Here is a 16,806-nt window from a genome sequence, read left to right as displayed (position 1 = left end):
CAAAGCTGTCATCAAGGCAAAGGGTGGCTATTTGAAGAATCGCAAATATAAAATATATTTTGATTTGTTTAACACTTTTTTGGTAACTACATGATTCCATATGTGTTATTTCTTAGTTTTGATGTCATCACTATTATTCTACAATGTATAAAATAGTAAAAATAAAGAAAAACCCTGGAATGAGTAGGTGTGTCCAAACTTTTGACTGGTACTGTACATTCAAAAAGCGTCACACCAAAGGACTAAGAAATGTACCCTTTTATGACAATGGCAGATAAGTGCTAAATATTTCTTATAAAGCTTACTACCTGTTCGTGCCATGTGCTCCAGCCATGTGTTCTGTACTTCCTTTTTGCAAGAGAACCCTCCCCAGTGCAATGGTGCCCAAATGCTGACTTGCTGTTAAATCACAGAGTTGCATCACACACCAAGTGTACATTGCTTTTAGTGTCAAAATGTTGTCAATCAGAACTATTTGGAAATGACATGAATAGACTCTCTTGAAATATAACTAAAAGAAATGGTGGAGGGAATGTCATTCATTTTTTTATTAATTTACTTATGTTCAATGTTCCAAAACCTTACCTGGGACAGTCACACCATTGGACAATTGTCAAGTTTGGTTAAAAATAGCTAGAAAACAAATAATGCATGAATTTACAAATGATCCAAGTAAAACAATTAAAAAGCTTTTAGTATTATAGGCTATTGTAATTTTAGCCAATTTAATTAGTTATATTTGTGTTTGACATCATGGTAATAAAAAGGGGTGTCACGTCAACTACCCAAAGTATCCAGTTTCCTGTATGTGCATAAAGGTAACGTTGTATGTAGCCATCTTGACGTTGAATACATTTTATACAAATGGATGAGAAGTGTGGGTTGCGTCTTTTTGCATTTTGGCACTAGTTCCAGTAAATATTTTCCACTGTCCATCTAGTTCCTCTCCGCGCGTCCGTTGGAACCAAGACTACAGGACAATGTGTCCGCTTCATGCCTGAAATATAATGAGCCAATTTTAGTGACCCCAGTCCTCCCCCTCTCTTTCTCTCCCTTCTCTGTGAGAGCAGGGATGGACTTGTTGCTTACGCTGACGCCCCTGGCAACCAGTAGGCCTAGTATCTCCGTTGCCACGTGCTGCGCCGCGACCCGTGGACAGAACAGAGGGCTCTTGAGGCGCTCTGTGCTCATTAGCATAGAGCAGCAGTGACCCCGAGACATGTGCTGAATTTGAATCATTCTCCCTCCCTCCAGAATGAAGCGACCTGCAGGTTGATTCTGCATTATGTTGGCACCTGGTGAAGAGTGAAGGGCCTGTTGTTATCATCTACACTTCCAGCTGAATGTACAAAGTGACTTGGTCAATAATCGTTTTGAATACCCAACATTAGTGGTTGGGTGGTTGGTGCCATCTGATGGTGACCGTCTTAATGACACATACATAAGTAATGAGAGATCACCAAGGGGCCCCAAACTATCTACGACTTTAACCGCATAGTCGTTCTAACTGATGATGTTTTGGGACATTTGATGGGCACAAATGAAGGATGTATATATAGGGGCCATGCATCATTGGAGGCTGTTTTCGACAGGATCTAGGCTATCCTTATAATAGGTCTAGTTGTCGCTATGTGACCATTCAATAACCTCATAGGCTACTTCACGTCAAAGCAATAACAATGTGAGCAATCACAGTAGCCAGTTTACTGTTAAGTGTCAAAGCATGAGAACGGCCAGAGTGCTTTGAAGAGAGCTACAGCCACAGATAGATCTACTCTGGATAGTGAGTGATGGCCAACCAGTGCTACCCAATGACGCAGCAAGTCCTACAGAGATGAGCAGTAGGCTTCGTGTGAAAGACCCTTCAACAGGACAGGAGTAGCCTACAGTAAACACCCCTTAAACATAAAAAGGTGATTTACTTAATTCAGGGTTAGCCTAAACTGTTATTGTCTTTGGAATGCTATTGATGTTCTGATCCTAATATACGTAGATGTGCTCGGAGATGCCCCACGCAGACGGCGGATAAGTTGCCTCAGTTCCCCCGCTGAAAGGTCCCAGTGTAGTGAATGGTGAGTCATTAGGCATGTCGCCAAGAGCATGGGACACTGACACACACACACACACACACACACACACACACACACACACACACACACACACACACGCACACACGCACACACGCACACACGCACACACACACCGTGCCCGATCGGCTAAGGTCAGCGCTTTCTCAAGGCAAAATAAGGGAGTGTGGAAAGGCTTGGGAAACTGCAGAAGAATAAGCATTTTGTGTACACTGAAGAGCTGACCTAAAGACAATTATTCAGGGAACAGTGGAAGTCGACAACAGTAGGCCCTTGTTTGCACTGGATACAGTTGATGGTACAGGCCTAAATTAACCCTTTCAAGCTTAATTCACAAGTCGCTCTGCTCTCCCTTCTTAAATCCATTTGGAGAGGGGAAGGTGCTCCTTCTTGACTAGCAATTACACTCCACTATCTTTTTAAGGGCCTGCTCCGGCTAAACCAGGGGAAAATCATGGGTCCACCAATTCTAACTCATGAATAAACAAACTTGGGTAACTGGTATGGTTCAGAAACATAAATGTGTCATAGCACAGGTAAAACAGTGTGGTTGATGTTGCCTTGGAATGACCAAAAAATGTAACCACAAGCACTTAAGACGCTTCATGAACTACACACTTTTGAACAGCTACCGTTAAAGATAGAGAGCAGTGAAACGTTTATAGTTTTGTGGGAGCAAAGCTGTCCTGGAAAGAAAACAAAGGATTTATTGACAGTAGGACATCAGTAAAAAGCCAGTGACCACCAGAGTGCTAAAAAGACCCCTAAAAGGCCTTGTCTGGCTAGCTCCCAGTGCTATGAAATTAATAGTGTTTAATTAAGGGTTCACCAATTATTATTATCTGAAATTTCCATTTTTTTGACATGGTCAAATAACCAAAGCATAGATTGGTAACCTTTTTTCTAATTCGGCACACAGAAACTAGAGGCTATGAGCAACTTGGTCAAAAAGAATGGAACCGAAAGGGACTATTAGCAATTCACTTTTTGACTATGTAACGCTAATGCTTAAAATAATCATAAAGAATCATCTTCTCATGGACTGAAAGTTAGATTCACTCCAAATGTGGTCTTCGGACACAATAGTCCCTAAAGAGTTTGAAAAAAATAATGTTGATGCATTCAAAGATGGCCACACTATAGCGTGATTTTGGAATAAGTGGGGCACTTTGTTCATTTCCATCTTCTGTAACCTCTTTTGACATCTATCCAACATAGATCTAGTTTTGTCCCATAGAAAAAATATTGTGGATCTAAATGTTTTTCCTCATAATCCTGGACTATCGGACCAACATCTTATTACGTTTGCAATCGCAACAAATAATCTGCTCAGACCCCAACTAAGGATTATCAAAAAGTCACGCTATAAATTCTCGGACAACCTAAAAAGTCCTTGATGCCCTTCCAGACTCCATCCACCTACCCAAAGACATTGGAGGACAAAAATCAGTTAACCACCTAACCAAGGATCTAAACTTTGCCTTGCGTAACACCCTAGATGCAGTCACACCTCTAAAAAAAAACAACATTTGTCACAAGAAACAAACTCCCTGGTAAACAGAAAACACCCGAGCTCTAAAGCAAGCTTCCAGAAAATTGGAACTGAAATGGCACTCCACCAAACTGGAAGTCTTACGACAAGCTTGGAAAGACAGTATCGTGCAATATGGAAAAGCCCTCACTGCTGCTCGATCGGCCAACATTTAGTTTTGATGTTGTCGCAAAATTAACTGGAAAGAAGCATTCCCCAAGTGAGGATGGCCTTCACTTCAGCAGTGATGAGTTCATGAACTTCTTTGACGAAAAGATTATGATCATTAGAAAGCAAATGACAGACTCCTCTTTGAATATGCGTATTTCTCCAAAACTCAGTTGTCCTGAGTCTGCACAGAACTGCCAGCACCTAGGATCAATGGAGACACTCAAGTGTTTTATATCCTGTATCTCTCCACACATTCACGAAAATAATCATGGCCTCTAAACCTTCCAGCTGCCTACTGGAACCTGTTCCAGCTAAACTACTGAAAGAGCTACATCCTGTGCTTTGCCCTCCTACGTTGAACATTATAAACGGCTCCCTGTCCTCCGGATGTGTACCAAACTCACTAAAAGTGGCAGTAATAAAGCCTTTCCTGAAACAGCCAAACCTTGACCTGGAAAATTAAAAAACTATTGTCCTACAGTACACTGAATCTCCCATTCCTCTCAAACATTTGAGAAAAAGCTGTTGCACAGCAACTCACTGCCATCCTGGAGACGAATAATATATACGAGACACTCCAGTCTGGTTTTAGACCCCATCATAGTACTGAGACACCATCGACCACCACATTTGACACCATCGATCACCACATTCTTTTGGTGAGATTGGAGACCCTAATTGGTCTACACGGACAAGTTATTGCCTGGTTTAGATCTTACCTGTCGGAAAAATATAAGTTTGTCTCTGTGGATGGTTTGTCCTCTGACAAATCAATGGTAAGTTTTGTTATTCGTCAAGGGCCACTATTGTTTTCACTATATATTCTATGTCAACTTTCACTGCTATGCAGGCGACACACAGCTGTACATTTCGATGAAACATGGTGAAGTCCCAAAATTGTCTCCCTTGAAAGCCTGTGTTTCAGACATAAGGAAGCGGGTGGCGATAAATGTTTTCATTTTAAACTCGGAGAAAACAGAGATGCTAGTTCTAGGGCCCAAGAAACAAAGAGATGTGTTGTTTGATCTGACAATTAATCTTGATGGTTGTACAGTCATCCCAAACAAAACTGTGAAGGACCTTGGCGTTGCTCTTGACCCTGATCTCTCTTTTGACGAACATCCCAAAAACATTTCAAGGGCATGCTTTTGTCACTTCTAGATTAGGCTACAGCAACGGTCTACTCTCCGGGCTACATGGATAAATCACTAAATAAACTTCAGTTAGTGCTAAATAAGGCTGCTAGAATCTTGACTAGAACCCCAAAAAATTGATCATTATACTCCAGAGCTACCCTCTCTACACTGGCTTCCTGTTAAAGCTAGGGCTGATTTCAAGATTTTACCGCTAACCTACAAAGCATTACATGACCTTGCTCCTACCTATGTACGCTATGATCACAAGACGCAGTCCTCCATATTGCTCCTAGAATTTCTATGCAAACAGCTGGAGGCAGGGCTTTCTCTTATAGAGTTACATTACTATGGAATGGTCTGCCTATCCACGTGAGAGACGCAGACTCGGGCTCGACCTTTAAGTCTTTACTGAAGACTCATCTCGAACCACCCTTGCTGTCTCTGCCTGGCCGGCTCCCATCTCTCCACTGGGATTCTCTGCCTCTGACCCTATTATGAGCGCTTACTAGTGCTCTCCCATGCCGTCCCTAGGAGGTGTGCGTCACGTCATGACAGGCTTTTTTCGCTATACTCGACTTGAGTGGGAAGAGTCACTGACGTGATCTTCCTGTCTGGTTTTGCACCCCCTCAGGCTTGTGCGGCGAGGAAGATCTTTGTGGGCTATACTCAGCCTTTTCACAGGTGGTCTGTTGATATCTCCAGTATCTACGCTGCAATAGTCTACGTGCTGGGGGCTAAGGTCAGTCTGTCCTATCTGGTGTAATTCTCCTGTCTTATCTGGTGTCCTGTGTGATCTTAAGTACTGTATGCTTCCTCTAATTCTCCTATCTCTCTCTCTCTCTCTCTCTCTCTCTCTCTCTCTCTCTCTCTCTCTCTCTCCNTCCCTCCCTCCCTCCCTCTAAGGGATTGGTCGAAAGATGGCTGAGTGAATGACAAATCAAAAATCAGATTTCACATGTCCATTGAAACCACTGTAAATCCACTTCCCAGTGCCCTATCAACTTGAAACTTGCAATCGCTATCATGGACATCCCTATGATCAACCACCCTGAATAAAGGTATTGATATAAAAAAAAGGAAACTATTAACAACTCATTCTTTGCATATGTAACGCTAATGCTCAGAATCATCTGCAATCATCTTCTCCTCATGAACCATAGATCAGATTCACTCCAGATGCTGTATTTAGACTCATTACATCTGTCTTTCATGGTTTAAACATTTTTTTTTTGCTGCATTCAATCATGGCTGTATACCCATAGATGCACATTAGCACATATGCTAATGCTAAAATAACTTTTTTATTTTTTATTCTCATGACCCATAAATCAAATTGACTCCAGATGTAGTATATAAACTGAATTGAGAACGATTAGTTGTTGCATTCAAATTTGGCCACGGTACACCACAAGGTAGCAGCACTATATAGGGCTATAAGGGGTGAACYGATGGACATGAGGCCATGACATTTGGGATGTAAACCTTATGTATATGTGTTTAGAAGATAACCAACCAACAGCACTGGACTAAACTTCCTTTGTGTTATCCTTGTAGAATTGAGATAAACACGGTCATGCTTTCACTGATTGCACATAAAGGAAGATAGTTCGTACGTGATAAAGTATTTGCTTTGTTATCCAACTGTTCTTCTGTCCTTTCTGTCATCCTGTGAACCCCACTCATTGCTTTCTTCTATCAAGACCTTTCAGATCAGCGGCCATTAAAGGCATAATACGACGTTTTGGCAGCTAAGCCCTTTTTTCTACATACCCAGAGTCAAATGAACTTGATGAGGACCACAATGGAAATAATCCTCTGGGCTTTATTGTGTTTTTATCCTCGATAATGTTTAAATGTATGTAATGTTGTCTCTGGCTGGAGCAGTCTACTGCTTTTAATTCTGTAATAAATTCCGTCAATCATGGATATCATTTTTATGTCACTGTGTGCAGTTTGTAGAAAGTTGAAGGTAGTTTCTGGAGCCAACGCTAATAGTGTTTAGCGCAATACTGGAAGTCTACAAGAACAGCTAGCAATAGCTGTAGAAACGACCTTCAACTTCCTTCAAACATAAAAATGGTACCCATGAGTTCATCTGACTCTGGGTAAGTAAAAAAAAAAGGCTTAATGGCGAAGGTGCATAAAGATGGCAGCCCCCTTGTATTTATCACAAATGCCTAATTTGCTAAGTTCGCCGTAGTGTACAATGCTCTCAGTTACTCTTTTTTTTTTATATTGGCAGTAGCACAGTATACATGGTCCCAATTCTAGCTCCAAGACAGCGACAATTTGAAGAAATGAAAAGGTAGATTGTGCTGATTTATAGGCTCACAGCCCACCTACTCAGACACAATCAATGCTAAAGACATTCAAAGAGGAAACGTCTTAAATGAAATCTCCAAAACGTCTTTAAATGAAATGAGCACAAAGGGAAAATAGCATTGATGAAATGGGCTATCCAGGCATTGCTGTCTGATTCATGGTAGAAATTAGATGAAACTGCAGTGGCTGAGGCCAGAAAGGGCAGAGAGTGAGTCAGCAATGATGATTTACGTGGTAGCACAGAGTCATTTGATTATGACACAATGCTCCAGAAAGAAAGMAATCGCATTACTTTATAGGTTATAATAATCAAATGGAAACGTTATCCCAAAATGTTTTAATTGATTGCAGAATTATCAAGGGAATGGCACAAACTCAAGTTCTTGCAAAAGTGTAGACAAGAGGACAAATCAAAGTTTAGACTACAGTCCCACCAGTCCGCCTACTGCAACATGTTGGGAAAAGCATAATATTTCTCACTGCATTAGTTAGTTAGACACATAGTTAGAGGACACAACATTGTATCTGTCCCATTATAGTGTCTGTGAGAGCATGGGCATCGACATTTTGATGCAGTCTATTTTCTTCTTCTACTACTTCTATGAGATGGTAAACAAACTGAAAGGGTACATATTGCCAGCTGGAGTGGGTTGTTTGAACAGGTATAAAGCCAAGGTTGGCAATTTACTGCCACCTGCAGTTATGGAAGGTTTGCTCACAAGTATAATTCATTGGCTGATCCATAGAGATGGAGAGGCCTTATATCTGTGCCATTATAGTGTCTGTGACAGCCTCAAAGGCGCTGCACATCCTATCTCCATTTTGAAGTAGTCCATTTTCTTCTTCACAATTGGCTGACCCCTCCTGATGACCCAGTTGGACATGACTCCAACAGGGTCACCAGGAGGGATCAGCCAATGAAGTTGGAAGTCCCACCCAGTTGACTACATTAAAACGGTGGAAGACCTCAATGGCGCTGCCGCTGTTAGTCTTTTTGGCCACTAGAGGCCTTGATCATTCTCTATAGGCTGATCCCTCCTGATAACCTGGATGAAATTATGTTATCCTTCCTTAACCCATAGGAAGTCCCACCCAGTTCACTACTTCAAAATGGTATAAGACCTCAATGGCACTGCCCATGCTKWAACTGGCTTTTGGCACGGGAGTCCACTATCATTCAATGTGGTTACACTAGACACGCCATGGAAAACACTGCCCTCATCAGGGTGTTAATCATCATTGCAGCCATAGTGGTGGTCTTGATACTGAAACACTGGTTCAGTGTAAGATGTTCATGAAGTTACAGTAGTAGGTTGTTTGAATCACTATAGATATAATTACATCTCTGGTCTAGAGACAATGTGCAAGAACCCATATCTGGGGCCATATGAAACAAACATCTCAGAATAAGTGTGCTGAACTAAGACCAGGGGCTGTATCCACAAAGCATATTAGAGTAGGAGTGCTGATCTAGGATCTGTCTATATAATCATAGTGATGATCTAGAAGGCAAATCTCACCCCAGATCAGCACTCATATGCTTTTGTGGATAGCGGCCCAGGTCCCCTCTTCTCCACGTAATATTAAATTGTGCTCGAGAAGGAAAGGCTTAAATCATAAGACAAGTTAATTGACATTACAAAAAAGATGCGCGCACCGATGGAGCCGGCAGACATGCGTTATGATTTTGAAGTCAGCCTGCAACAATGAGACGCTGCCATGTGGCGAACCGAAGGTGGCTCATTTCAGTTGGCCTGGAGGCGTTTATAATATACAAATTTGTTAGTTAACCAACAACGTATTTGAGAGAAGTGCTCATTGAACAAATGTATTTGTTTTCAATAAACAATTAGACAAAATATAGATAGTTGTCAACATTCTAAGCCAACCCAGCCTGTTTTGCTCCATAGTTTTGTTTGCAATACAGCCCCTGGTGTCTCCCCAGACATAAAAGCAGAGAACACCCACAGCATTAGTCATTATAAAAGGCAAATTTTAATCAAACAGAAAAGCTCCAGGTACAATGTCTGGGTGAAACAGACCCTGGGTGCAATGCTTTATAACAGACAAATCATAAAAATGTAAATATACTTACATACAAACACCAGATATTATCCTCAAAGAATGGGTGCAGAAACTGACTGAATTTAAATGTTTCTTAACCAGAGCTATGGATACACAAATGTCAGCTAACTGTCCTTTATGTTGGCACCAAATCACTATACCAATATATTCCTTACATTTGAGCCTAGTGCCAGCATTTCAATCAAAATGCTGACCTGTCTGTGTCTGTGCTCTAAACCTGGTAGGTACCCTACAATCAGACACAAGGCAAGTCATCTCCAGTTATTCTGCGTGGACAAGTAACGCACTGCGCTTTCTTGGCAAAGGACAGGTTAGTAGTCAGCTCTGTGCTGGTAGTGTAAGGTGAGGTCTCTCTGGTGTGTGTGTGTGAGATTGTAAACCATTTAAGAGCTCTCTGGTGTGTTATTTCTTGGCGAATGAGATCTTCATGGCGTTGGTCTGGGTGATCTTGAAGCCCTGTAGTGCCTCCCTGGCCGCTCCAGCCTGCACGTCATTATCAAACTCTACAAAGGCGATGTCGTGGCGACCAGGTACCAGACGCACCTCTTTGAACCCAGGGAACCTGAAGTGGGAAAACAGTCATCAGCACAGAACTTCAGGCAGACTTGTCAAAAAGACACACATCAAGGGTCTATACTTGTCAACATATTCAATCTCACCACACAAACACTAGTAGATAACCACAATATTGGAAACTGAAAACAGAACAGATATGTTCCAATACGACAGAACATGGAAGAATAAACATTACATTTTCACACAGCACCAAGGAGTATATGAGAAGGGGGGAATAAAATGAAGAGGTACTAACTGGTTAAAGAGCATAGACAGCATGAGCTCGTTGGTCTCCTCTGGGAGGTTGGTGAGGAAAAGGATGTGGTTGGGAGGGTTTTCTGCAACCTGGAGGTAAGATCACATTTATCAACATAATAAGTTAGTGAGATTATACAGTAAGACGAACCTGCTGTTTAGTTAATAAAAAAGGGCGCTGACAAGATATAAACTAACACTGATAAATACACGTAATCCATACCTGGGCGTGGGGCATTTGCCCTGGCATCATCCCACCGGGAGGCATGGCACCAGGGGGCATCCCCCCAGGGCCCATCCCAGGAGGCGGCATCATGCCTGGCGGGGGCATGTAAGGGGGCTGCCCGGGCATTTGCATCATACGTGGAGCCCCGCTCATGGGTGGCATTCCCTTCAGAAGAACAAAAAGAATGTCCAATAAACTCAGCCGCATTATCAATTAGCGATACACGTGGAATAACACAATCTGCCATTTTAGATAGACTTGTCTTTAAGAAAACATGTTAAGCACAATGGCTAACAGTGGCTACAAAGGTGGTTCTGTCTCACAGTAGATCACTTACAGGCATGGGTGTTGGAACTCCAGGGCCCATAGGTACTACAGGGGTTCCTGGCACACCCTTCTTGGCCCCTGCAGCCTCTGGGCCCTTGACCTTGGCCCTCTTCTCCTTCTTACGGTCGCGCTCCACATAGGTGCCCTTCATTTTAGCGATGATGTCAGAATCCCCTTTGGCGTACCCAATACGCTGTGATGAGAAAGCGGTACAGTTGACGACAGGACTATTTAAAGGACAGGGCTGCACACTAGAGAATCTACATTCTCTAGCTAAACATGTGTCAGGCAAAAGCTAACGGATGTGTACCATGTGTTTATTGGCAGTAGCTCACCATAGGTTTGTCATAGAACGGGAACCCCTGCATGGAACGCAGGGCATTGGAGGCGCTGTTGACCTCCTTGAAGATGACAAAGGCCTGACCCCTCATCTTCAGGGAGCGGGCAACCAAAATGTCTAGGATTTGACCAAACTGAGAGAAAATGGCGTACAACGACTTCTTCAGTTCTGGGGGACAAAGGGTACAAACAATACATGTTTAGGCAAGGAGCCGTTGGCATGGTTGATGGGTAAACAAATCGACATGAGGGAAAAATAGTAACAAAAATGAAGGGCTAGCTAGATCTAACCATCTTTTTTAATCTTCTCGTTTAGGTTGTTGATGTATATGGTGTGGTTGAGACGCATATCCGGAGCAGCCATCTTCTGTGAAATAAAACAAATTGGTTATTTAGAACACATGTCAACTAACGATACTGTTAGCGCCTTATAACCTCCTTAAAGTAGCTAGCTAACTTACGTAGCTATATGTAGAATAAGTTGGTAGCTAACGTTAGCTAGTTTTAACCATTAACCAAGTGTTTTACAATTAAAAAGTAGACAGTTAACTAAAAAAGATAACTAGCTAGCTACCATTTGCTAATGTTAGCTGATGGCTAAGTTAGCTACTACAAATAAGTTAACGTTAGTTGGCAGACGCACGCCATCAATGTCCACTCATTTTTACAAACTGGTGACTTATCGAACTTGCATATTAGAAAAATGTAATAATTAAGACGTTGTATTTACCTTTCAGTACTGGGATGCACAATATAATCGGCCTCGAAAGAAATGAATGAAACTAGCTACACGAGAACCCGACAACCCACTTTATTATCTCTGCTGCAGCTTGCTACTAGCTAACGTAGTGGACGTATAAAGCCTTAATAGCTAACAAGCCAACTATTTTGATTGGCTGGTGTCATTTCCGGATCCTGTCCAGAATAGGTTTTCATTGGATTATTTAGCCACCCCGTTAACATCATTGGATATGATGTGCTACATTTCAGACGCTCCCGCCTATTGCTGCTCATTCACGAGAATCAACCTAAGCAAGATGCTACGCAGATGATCAAATCTGTAAATCATATTGATTTACTTTTACACATCCAAAGAAATAGGCTTTAACATATCCTTATGATATTATCATCGTGCAATCTACTGCGTTTGAGAGCCATCCGTATGTTTCAAACAGCTATTATTCGGTTCAAAAGATGAACTACTTTTACATTATTTTGTTATTGATAGCTAGCTAACTAAGTAGTTATTCTGTTCTGTAACCTTACTGTAGAAAATGCCACATTGTAGCCGCTTTAAATTAAAGCTTTATTCAGCTACCTAGCTAGCAGCTACTAGTCCTAACATGTAAAAACTTGAAAATAGCTCTCAGGTCTGCACTTGAAGTCGTGTCATTACTAAACTCAACTAAACCAGACATGCAATAAAGTCAGTGTTAATCAAACTGCATGTCATATGCACATATTTCAGAAATGTTTTTTGCAACTTTAGTCATGATGTAACATACAGTGCATTCGGGAAGTATTCAGACCCCTTCCCTTTTTACACATATTACGTTACTCCTTATTCTAAAGTTAATTATTATTTTCTGTCATCAATCTACACACAATAACCCATAGTGACTAAGCAAAAAAAGGTTTTTAAAAACAGAAATACTTTATTTACATAAGTATTCAGACCCTTTGCTATGAGACTCGAAATTGGGCTCAGGTGAATCCTGTTTCCATTGATCATCCTTGAGATGTTTCTACAACTTGATTGGAGTTCACCTGTGGTAAATTAAATAGATTGGACATGATTTGGAAAGGCACACACCTGCCTATATAATGTCCCACAGTTGACAGTACATGTCAGAGCAAAAACCAAGCCATGAGGTCGAAAGAATTGTCCGTAGAGCTCCGAGACAGGATTGTGTTGAGGCACAGATCTGGAAAGGGTACCAAAACATTTCTGCAGTATTGAAGGTCCCCAAGAACACAGTGGCCTCCATCATTTTAAAATGGAAGCAGTTTGGAACCAACAAGACTATTCCTAAAGCTGCCCACCTTACCAAACTGAGCATTCGGGGGAGAATGGCCTTGGTCAGGGAGGTGACCAAAAACCCGATGGTCACACTGACAGAGCGCCAGAGTTCCTCTGTGGGGTGAACCTTCCAGAAGGACAACCATCTCTTCAGCACTCCTCCAATCAGGCTTTTATGGTAGAGTGGCCAGACGGAAGCCACTTCTCAATAAAAGGCACATGACAGCACTCTTGCAGTTTGCAAAAGGCACCTAAAGGACTCTCAGACCATGAGAAACAAGGTTCTCTGGTCTGGTGAAACCAAGATTGAACTCCCTGGCACCATCCCTACGGTGAAGCATGGTGGTGGCAGCATCATGCTGTGGGGATGTTTTTCAGCGGCAGAGAATAGGAGACTAGTCAGGATTGAGGAAAATATAGTTTTTTTGTAAGGTTCACCTTCCAACAGGACAACGCAGGAGTGAGTGGCCGTGAGTGGCCCAACCAGAGCCCTGACTTGAACCTGATCGAACATCTCTGGAGAGACCTGAAAATAGCTGTGCAGCAACGCTCCCCATCCAACCTGACTGTGTTTGAGAGGATCTGCAGAGAAGAATGGAAGAAACTCCCCAAATAGGTGTGCCAAGTTTGTAGTGTCACACCCAAGAAGACTCGGGACTGTAATCGCTGCCAAATGTGCTTCAAGAAAGTACTGAGTAAAGGGTCTGAATACTTTTTGGATGCACTGTATCTAGGCATTAGATGGAGAAGCTCTGACAGTAAGTTAAGCAATAAGGAGCTCAATTAATAGGCCTACACAGTAATGTTTAAAAATGTATGTACGCAAATTAAGCAAATTTCACTTAATCATTAATGCAACTTTATTCCATCAGTGGGTGATATGTGTTATTTCAATAGCTTCCTGTCATGGTGTGGAGCCCTTATCAATTCCCTTCTCTGTCTCTTATCACCCAGAATGGCACTGCAGTGACAGAGGGTATTTCAATGGAGCATCCACCTCCTTCACCACCAGGACCACCTACAGCTGCCTCGAGGCCAAGCAAGAAGAAGCTGTACCAGGCCATAGCGGCAGGAAAGACCCCTGCCGAGGAGGATCACGCAGAGGCCCGGTGCTGCTCATTCAGAGGGAGAGCAGGTGAGGCGAACTGTCTACATAAAAATAAGTTATGAGACAAGCGTTGCAGATTAAAGCTATTCAAGATCTGCAACATGGTGGTTGGAAAACCACTGGAAGAGTTCTGCAGGTAGCCTAACGGTTAAGAACTTTGGGCCAGTGACCGAAAAGTGGCTGGTTGGAATTCCAAAGCTGACTAGGTGAGAAAATATGTCTTATGTGCCCTTGAGCAAGGCACTTAATCTGTAATTGCTCCTGTAATTCACTCTCTCTGGAGAAGAACATCTGCTAAATGACTAAAATATCTACACAGTTCACACTTGTGAGTGTGTAATTTTTTATTTTTTTTAATCGGGCCTACAGATTATGGATTGGAATGGGGTCATCAGTCGCAAAATGGGTAACACTCTCCACCTTTATAGTCAGTGCACTGGGGTGGGGGTGTTCTGCACCTGGGCGTTCAGTTTAGAACAGTTTCTGTCCATGAAAGCAGCACTGTGGTGATCATGTGGGAGTTGCCACTACAAATAGAACACACATGCAAGAAAAGAGATGACGCTGAGCTATCCCATCAAGACCAAGCTACAGACTACTGTGATATATCCATTGTTCAATAACTCATTTGTCACCAGGTGGCAGTAAGAAAGTCTGTTTTGTGGTGTGGCTGACTGTTTACTGGTTGATGTAGTTTCAGGAAAGACCTGCAGTGGATGCTGTTCAACAACTATGTGCCTTCCCTCATCCAAGGCGGCCCACATTAAGTCACGTAAAGCTTTATTTCGGCTTTTGAAAAGGGAGTCTTCCTCCATTGAAGTAATCACTGATCTAATACGTGTGAATTCATATTTCTTCCCTAAGCTGATGTCTTTTGTTGGTAGTTTTGTCATTAAATGTGATGTTATACTTCCTGAGGTACATACCCCTGTCTGAGGTGTGTGTGTTTTTACGTGTAGATGTGGTCTGGTGGATCTATGGATGGCAGATCACCTGCCACAGCCCCCTCAGTGTTTCCATAGAGACCATAGTCCAGACAGTGATGGACAAGGGCTACACAGTACAGGGGGAGATGTTCTCAGGTAATGCTTTAGCCATCTATGCTGCATACACTGAACAACAGCAGAGCTGTACTGTATTAGTGAGACTAGTGTGTGTGCTTTATCCGGGGTTACAGCACCCTGGCTTCCCCCGTCTGCACTCACCTCTCCCAAGGTTCTGTTCACATGGTCCCCAGCTGCTGACTCGGCATTCTGGGACCTCAAGCACCGCTTCACCACTGTTCCCATATTGGTTAATCCTGACCTGTCTCGTCAGTTTGTGGTGGAGGCCGATGCTTCGGATGTCGGAGTGGGGGCTGTCCTGTCCCAGGATTTTGCCCTGGACCTCAAGTTACATCCCTGTGGCTTCTCCCGTCGCCTAAATGCCAGGAGAAGAACTACGGTGTGGGGAATTGTGAGCTTCTCGCGGTGAAGATGGTGTTGGAGGAGTGGAGACACTGGTTGGAGGGGGCAGAACATCCGTTCATTGTGTGGACGGACCACAAGAACATGCTGAGCGCTTGTTGGCTGCTTTTCCTTCACTCTGTGGTCCAACTCATCCCAAACCATCTCAATTAGGTTGAGGTCGGGTGATTGTAGAGACTAGGTCATCTGATGCAGCACTCCATCCCTCTCCTTCTTGGTCAAATAGCCCTTACACAGGCTGGAGTTGTGTTTTGGGTCATTGTCCTGTTGAAAAATGAATGCTCGTCCCACTAAGCGCAAACCAGATTGGATGGTGTATTGCTGCAGAATGCTGTGGTAGCCAGTCTGGTTAAGTGTGCCCTGAATTCTAAATAAATCACTGACAGTGTCACCAACAAAGCACCTCCACACCATCACACCACCTCCTCCATGCTTCATGGTGGGAACCACACAGGCAGAGATCATCCGTTCACCTACTCCGCGTCTCACAAAGACACGGCGGTTGGAACCAAAAATCTCAAATTTGGACTCATCAGACCAAAGGGCAGATTTCCACCGGTCCAATGTCCATTGCTCGTGTTTCTTGGCCCAACAAGTTTTCTTCTTAGTGTTCTTTAGTAGTGGTTTCTTGATCATGGAGGCCTGATTCACGCAGTCTCCTTTGAACAGTTGATGTTGAGATGTCTGTTACTTGAACTCTGTGAAGCATTTATTTGGGCTGCAATTTGAGATGCAGTTAACTCTAATGAACTTATCCTCTGCAGCAGAGGTAACTCTGGGTCTACCTTTCCTGTGGCGGTCATCATGAGAGCCAGTTTCAACATAGTGCTTGATGGTTTTTGCGACTGCACTAGAAGAAATTTTCTGGATTGACTGAGCTTTGTCTTAATGTAATGGACTGTTGTTTCTCTTTGCTTATTTGAGCTGTTCTTGCCATAATATGGACTTGGTCTTTTACCAAATAGGGCTATCTTCAGTATACCACCCCTACCTTGTCACAACACTGACAAGTGTTGTGACAAGGTTGATTGGCGCTGAGTGGCTCAGCGCATTAAGTTAAGAAATTCCACAAATTAACTTAAGGCACACCTGTTAATTGAAATGCATTCCAGGTGACTACCTCATGAAGCTGGTTGAGAGAATGCCAAGAGTGTGCAAAGCTGTCAAAGGCAAAGGGT

At 42.8% G+C, this 16,806-nt stretch overlaps 1 protein-coding gene across 1 annotated transcript; it reads right to left on the bottom strand.

Annotated features, from left to right (window-relative positions):
* Nucleotides 1–9,223: 9,223 nt before the first annotated feature.
* LOC111960580 (U1 small nuclear ribonucleoprotein A) lies at nucleotides 9,224–11,873 on the bottom strand. The gene is made up of 7 exons (XM_023982642.2): nucleotides 11,765–11,873; nucleotides 11,326–11,401; nucleotides 11,031–11,203; nucleotides 10,706–10,888; nucleotides 10,366–10,533; nucleotides 10,144–10,232; nucleotides 9,224–9,894 (listed from the first exon to the last, which is right to left on the bottom strand). Exons 2-7 carry the CDS (start codon nucleotides 11,396–11,398, stop codon nucleotides 9,735–9,737), a joined length of 846 nt encoding a protein of 281 aa, XP_023838410.1. The 5' UTR covers nucleotides 11,399–11,401; nucleotides 11,765–11,873; the 3' UTR covers nucleotides 9,224–9,734.
* Nucleotides 11,874–16,806: the final 4,933 nt, after the last annotated feature.

Source organism: Salvelinus sp. IW2-2015, linkage group LG4p (genome assembly GCF_002910315.2).
Source record: "Salvelinus sp. IW2-2015 linkage group LG4p, ASM291031v2, whole genome shotgun sequence".
Lineage (NCBI taxonomy): Eukaryota > Metazoa > Chordata > Actinopteri > Salmoniformes > Salmonidae > Salvelinus > Salvelinus sp. IW2-2015.
This window is presented reverse-complemented; position numbering and strand designations above follow the sequence as displayed.